The sequence below is a fragment of the Quercus lobata genome, chromosome 12 (genome assembly GCF_001633185.2).
Source record: "Quercus lobata isolate SW786 chromosome 12, ValleyOak3.0 Primary Assembly, whole genome shotgun sequence".
Lineage (NCBI taxonomy): Eukaryota > Viridiplantae > Streptophyta > Magnoliopsida > Fagales > Fagaceae > Quercus > Quercus lobata.
In genome coordinates this window covers 10,051,525-10,057,698 of record NC_044915.1, presented here as the reverse complement: position 1 = coordinate 10,057,698, position 6,174 = coordinate 10,051,525, and the positions used below count along the sequence as shown (strand labels likewise).

Genomic DNA, 6,174 nt, shown 5'->3' with positions numbered 1-6,174 from the left:
TAACAACTGCAAAGAGTCTCAATTGTGACTAGTCCTTTTGAAGTATAGCGCAGATGTGGTTAGCGCTTTTCCTTGGGTCGTTACAATTGTGGATGAGACTAGAACCATTTCTAGGCCTAAACTAATCTTCCATAGTCTACTCATGAGGATTTTCAGAAATAAGGGTGTTGCAATCCCTCGAGAGATCAGTCCCATGTCTACACCTTCAGCAATTAACAAGCAAATCTTCAAGAGGATAAGTGTTCGTCTTCCAAGTGAAGAAGATGAAGGTGATGAAGGAGAGGGTGTTCCAGTGGAGATTGAGGCAGAGGCAGTAGGTCAGGCATCAACTTCAAACCCCAGAAGGAGTGGCAAGAGGACTAGAGCATTAACTTCTTCAGATATACCTCCAGATGCATTTTAGATCATTCTGGAAAGACTTGATGGAATCAAAGAAGTCCAGACCGAGTAGTTTGAGAAGATAGCAGCCATGCAGGACTAGCTTGATGTTCTCTAGCAAAATTTGACAGCTTCACCACACATCATGGGCAGTGACCCTTTGGGCATTCCGGTCAAAAAGGGGGAGAAGTTTTTGAGAAGCAGCTATTGAGGGGGAGTACTATTTTGAGGGGGAGCAGTAAATGTTTATGGTTAAAGCATTATGTTTTGGATAATGGGTTTGGTACACTGTGGTTATGGTTATTGTCTGGTTTAAACTCATAACTCATGGTTGTTTTTGAAACTTGGTTTACCTTTTTTATATATTGATGTTTTTCAATATATAATGTTGTTTGTATCCATGTTGCTTTTGTAAGCTTTTAGGGTTTATTTTCATTATCTATAGGTTTTATGGTTTGTACCGTGCTTTATGCAGCCTTTATGCTTTATTAAATCAGTACTTCTAACGAAATGTCATGCATTTTCTTATTAAGTACTGTTACTCTTGTGCCCTTGTAGGATTGTTCCTAGATGCATATACTTAATGTATTATGCATTGGTTGAGTGTTGGGCATACAAGTGACTTGCATTGTTCTTGTTAGCTTATATGTCCAAGTGTTCATTCCAAGTGTGAATGAGCATTGTGGTCACTATCATGTAGTGATTATTTGTTGGATCAAGCCATGGTTTGTTTCTTAACTCCATCTTTGCTTGATCACATATTATCTGCTTCATATGCATTTCATGCTTTTTTGCATACAATGATCATGGTGTATTGTTGTGTTTCAAGAGATTCATGTTCATATGATTCAAGAGCTTCACAGTTTCTAGAGTTAGGTATGAGTGAGTTTTGTTCAACTGTTCCTAACTCACATATTAAGTCTAGAGTCTGTTTTAGAGTTTTGTCACGGAATAGCCAAAGAGGGAGATTGTAAGGTTGAATTTAATCAACCATCTTGTTGGCTTTATTCCATGCTAAATTTGCTTGTATTTCAGCAATTAGTAACCCTGTATTTAGGTGGGATTTTTGTAAGGGTAGTGAGTGAGATAGTGTGATGAAATGCTTAAGAGTGTGCAAGAAAAACAGAGACTCACGATTGGATCTCGCGGGTGACTCGTGGCTACAAGCCACCAGAAGATGCACACGTGCCAGGCATGCCAGAAGTTGAAGCGTCATGCTAGCTGGAGCACTATAGGACAAAATAGGACAACTGGCCGTTCAGTTATCTCACAGCTGGATCTCGCGACTCAGTCAAGCCGCGAGCTAGCCTTGTTTTGAAAAACCTGACTCTTCACATTCCATTCTCACCCCAGTATAAATACCCCTTATACCCACGAAAGAAAGAGAGCTTCCAGAGAGAATTTTGAGAGAGAAACCCTAAAGAAAAACAAGATTGATTCATCCACAATCTTCACATAAGAGAATTTTCAAATTCCTCTACTCTCTTCCTCTCCATTGTTAAATCCTTGAGAGGCCTTTTACCAAAACATTTTCTCACCATATCCATTACTGTAAGAGGGCTGTTTGGTGTTCTGGGGAGCAATTAGGAAGGAACCAATTTACATTGGTTGATGCTGTGGTCAAGTAGCGGAATCTGGGAAGCTAGAAAAGAAACATGTTCGGCGCAACCTCGTTGGAGCAAGAAGCTTGGAAGACTTAGGTACACTGGGTAGATTAGGCTTGGAGAGTATTGCTATTCATGTATCCCAACTACATTTTTTAGTGGATTACTTACTACTTAGAGGGCAGCGGAGAGGTTTTACGCCGAGGGCTTTGGTTTCCTCTTCGATAACACATCGTTGTGTTGTCCTTGTATTTGCATTTTCCTTCCCTTAATCTTTGCCTTTTATTTTCTACTGTGGATGTGATTTTAATTGGCTTAGATTGTTTACCAATTCTGTTTATAGCTTATGTTCATTTTCCGCACACTAGTTGTTTGTCATAAAACTTGAATTGATTATTTTGTAATTGGGAGTCTAAACATTCAAGAGTGTTTTATACACTATTTGAACTTTCAGAGTTCGCAAACAGTAGATAATTTAAACAAAAATCTAGCTTTGAATCTGTTGCCAAACACACTAAAACTTAGAACTCAAAAACTCAAGAGGCAAACATAGAATTTATGATTTAGTGGAAGGAAAATGCTAACAATGTTTACAAATTTTATTACATAACCTTCACAAATTGATGTGGTGATGAATTTTAGTTGATGAAATACACAAAATAATAAATACCATGATTACATTAATCGGTTACACATCAATTTATAGAAGTTATATATTAAATCTGTAATATTTATCACTCTTTAGTGGAATGCATAATTTAAAACCTTTACTGCCAACTAAAGAATACCAATAGACATCATTCTTTCTTTTTCACATCAACTTCCATGTTTTAAGGGTGAAATTTTTTTTATTTTCACCGTTTAAAATGTGTATATCAACTAATGGATTGTTAATATTTAGGATGTAACTAAAACCACAGTAAAAGAATATTTTCCCCAAAAGAAAAATACTCTTCCTTTGTGACCCAAAGGAATATTGTGGTGACCCACGGTTTTTAATTTTTAGCTTACAAATAACACACACTGTTTTGTCGTATGAAAGAAACATTTCCCTTCCCCGAATTTGATGGTCAAACAAAACAATTTGCTTCAACTTTTCCTTCTCATTATATCCTTCCAAAACTGTTGTTCCATCTCCATCAATCCAAAGAATGTTTTCCTCTAATGAAACACAAAATAGTCCTGGAGAAACCTCGACCCTTCCGAAAGGGGAACCTACTGTTTCACAAACCACAGTTGAAACTACCACCACCAACAACAGCAACTCTGCCACCATCACCACCAACCCAGACAATAATGGCAACAACAATGGCGGCGGAGGAAAGGACAGAATTAGCATCCATTTTAACCATCTTAAGAAGTTACTCGAACAAATGAAAAGCTACTTAACTGTACTTAAGACTCCTTCAGGTGATCAGCGATGTAAACAACTAGAAGATCTGCAAAAGAAGCTCCAAGATTTTAAGAGTTAAAAAGAGAATGTACCCTCCACTCCTAAAATTATGCAAGCGGCAGGCTTAGTGATATCAGAAAGGAAATTTTGAAGTTAAATCAGCTGCTGATTTCATCACTAAAACAGTCTGTCAAAAGAAAATAGTCCGAAATCTAATAATCTACAGACAAGCAGCGGGTCTAATGGGCGCCGCAGTGCAGTCGGTGAATTGGTCAACGTACAAGAGGGTGAATTCTTCAGCAGCTGCTCATTTTTCCGTGAAATTCAGGAATTTTTTTACGGGCTTGATCGCAAAAGCCAGTTCCTTTTGTCATGCTTTACTGTATTCCCAGAAAATGCAGTGGTGAAGAGGAGGATCTTTGTATACTGGGGATTGGGAGAGGAGGAGTTGCGGGACGCTGAAGCAAAATCACCTGAGAAAATCGTTGATAAAATTCTTGAGGAATTTCAAGAGAAAGGCTTAATCGAGCCTGTTATAAAAAAGCGAAAGCAGCCCCAGCATGTTAAAAGCTATAGAATGGATCCTCTTGTGCGTTCTGCTGCGACTTTGCTTCCCAAGGAAGCTAAGTTTTTTGATTATGATGGCAAGGGGAATGTGCTTCCCCAGAGAGATTGGACTTCTGGTTTAGATTCTAAGGGGAATCCGGTAGTGGATGAAAATGTCTCATGGCCACGCTCTCAAAGGTTGTGTTTGCAAAATATCGTGGAGCCGGACGAGAGGATATCAAGCGAACGGTTTCAGATCAAGATTTGGAAAATGCCATTACATTATTTAATGTTAATGAGCCTTTTCCTGATCTCGAATTGGCGCGGCTAATAAAGATGAAAGATAAAAATGTGGCACAGAAGAAAGAGCCAAGCGCAGTGGACTGGTTATCGAAGATGAAAAGTGCCAAAGTTGTTTGCCTGGGAAGCTGGCCGGGATCAGCTAAATCTCATATTGAAGTGCAAAGCAGAGAATTCTTAAGAGGATTGACAAATATGAAGGGTGTTTGGTAGGGTAGTTTGAAAATTGTTTTTGAAATACATGTAGGTGAAAAAGTGTGTGAAAAAGTGTATAATTTTGTTTAAAATGTAAAAATGTGAGTTTGAGATTAATGACCAAATAGGTCCGGAAAGTTTAAGCTTCCTTAGCCTTCAAGGGATCTCTAGAATTAAAGAGCTTCCACGTTCCATAGGCCTGCTCAGATCCTTGTTGATCTTAGATCTCAAGGAGTGTCACAATTTGGAGATTCTCTCAGAGGAGATAGCCAATCTCACAAACCTCAGGTACTTGGATGTTTCTGACTGTTATCTGCTAGCTGACATGCCCAAGGGGCTAGGGGTGCACTCAGAACTTCGAGTCCTTAAGGGTTTTGTCATTAGTAATCGGCAAAAAATTCGAAGATCGGGCACTTTACATGATTTGAAGAGATTGAGGAATCTGAGGAAACTGACCATTAATGCAAGAAGTAAGGACTTCCCTACAAGAAACGATCTAAGTGCTCTCCAAGAGCTTGGTGGAGTACTTCGAAACCTAACAATAGTATGGGGACCAACTGAGCCAAATAAAGCACCCAAACCAGAAGCTAAGATTGTAGAAGAAACCAAATCAGCTGGAACGGTTCCTATCGTTGAGATTGAGACACTTCCACGGCAACTGAAGAAGCTGGATCTTCAGTGTTTCCCCAAGTCTACAGCAACGTGGCTGACACCTGAATCTTTGCCAAACCTAGAGAAACTCTACGTAAGAGGAAACCTCGCAACTCTGGGTGAAAGCAAATGGTCCCAGGTTAAGACTTTACGTTTGAAGTACTTGAATGAATTGAAGACAACTTGGATAAAACTGCAACAATCTTTTCCAAAATTGGAATACTTGGAGAAAGTCAAATGCCCTGGGATCATACTTTGCCCTTGCGACGAGCATGGAGTGTGGATGAAGACTATTTGATCAAATCGAACAAAAGCAGTTTTGAGAAGGATTTGGTTGTTGTTCTCTACTTGTCACGCCCCAAACCCAAAGGGATCCAATGCGTGAGGGAAGAACCATTAAAAGCTACAAATCATGTGTCTCCAAATACACTTAACAATCCAACGTTCCAAATAAAATAAACACAAAGCCATGATCCTCTGTAAGGTATGCAACCTCAACAGAAAATCTAGGCCTACCACACCCAAGGCTAACAGACCTCAAGTATTCAACCTCCAATAGAATTGATTATGATCTCGTTGAACTTTGCAAGATTGAGTCATCAACTATTAATGGCCCAAGTCTCCCAATTTAATATAGCACTCCAATCACCACCAATAAATTAAGCTCCATGTCCAATGTGTAGCTAATTTATCTAAAAAACTATTGGAGATTGGGATGAGCTAAAGCCCAGTAAGTAGCATAATTAATGGGGGTGGGGGAAATGCAAGTTTCATGATTATAAACAGTTTGCAAAACATGTTTTAGTTTGAGAAATTGCTAACTAGATATTGTAAGATCAGTTTTGTAATAATGTAACAAGAATGATTAAGTGATGAAACACAAAGCTTCTCAAAATAATACCATAAAACTGTATATTATAATCTGTGAGCACTAACAATATAATTTCCAAAACCATAAAATCTATATACGGTAATTTTATCACAAATCTACCATACTAGCACATAGACCGTTCAGGGGATCTACCCATTCACAACTGACATGATATTGTCATCTCTGGTATGCAAACTCTTGGCCCCATGGACAGCAGCCTCACTCATACCTTCAAG

The 6,174-nt window shown here is 38.8% G+C and overlaps 1 protein-coding gene across 1 annotated transcript; it reads left to right on the top strand.

Annotated features, from left to right (window-relative positions):
- The first annotated feature begins 3,133 nt into the window (after positions 1-3,133).
- Positions 3,134-5,365, top strand: LOC115970211 (disease resistance RPP13-like protein 4). Its single transcript, XM_031089871.1, has 3 exons — positions 3,134-3,392; positions 3,768-4,124; positions 4,545-5,365. The coding sequence occupies exons 1-3, from the start codon at positions 3,134-3,136 to the stop codon at positions 5,363-5,365; spliced, it is 1,437 nt and encodes a 478-aa protein (XP_030945731.1).
- Positions 5,366-6,174: the final 809 nt, after the last annotated feature.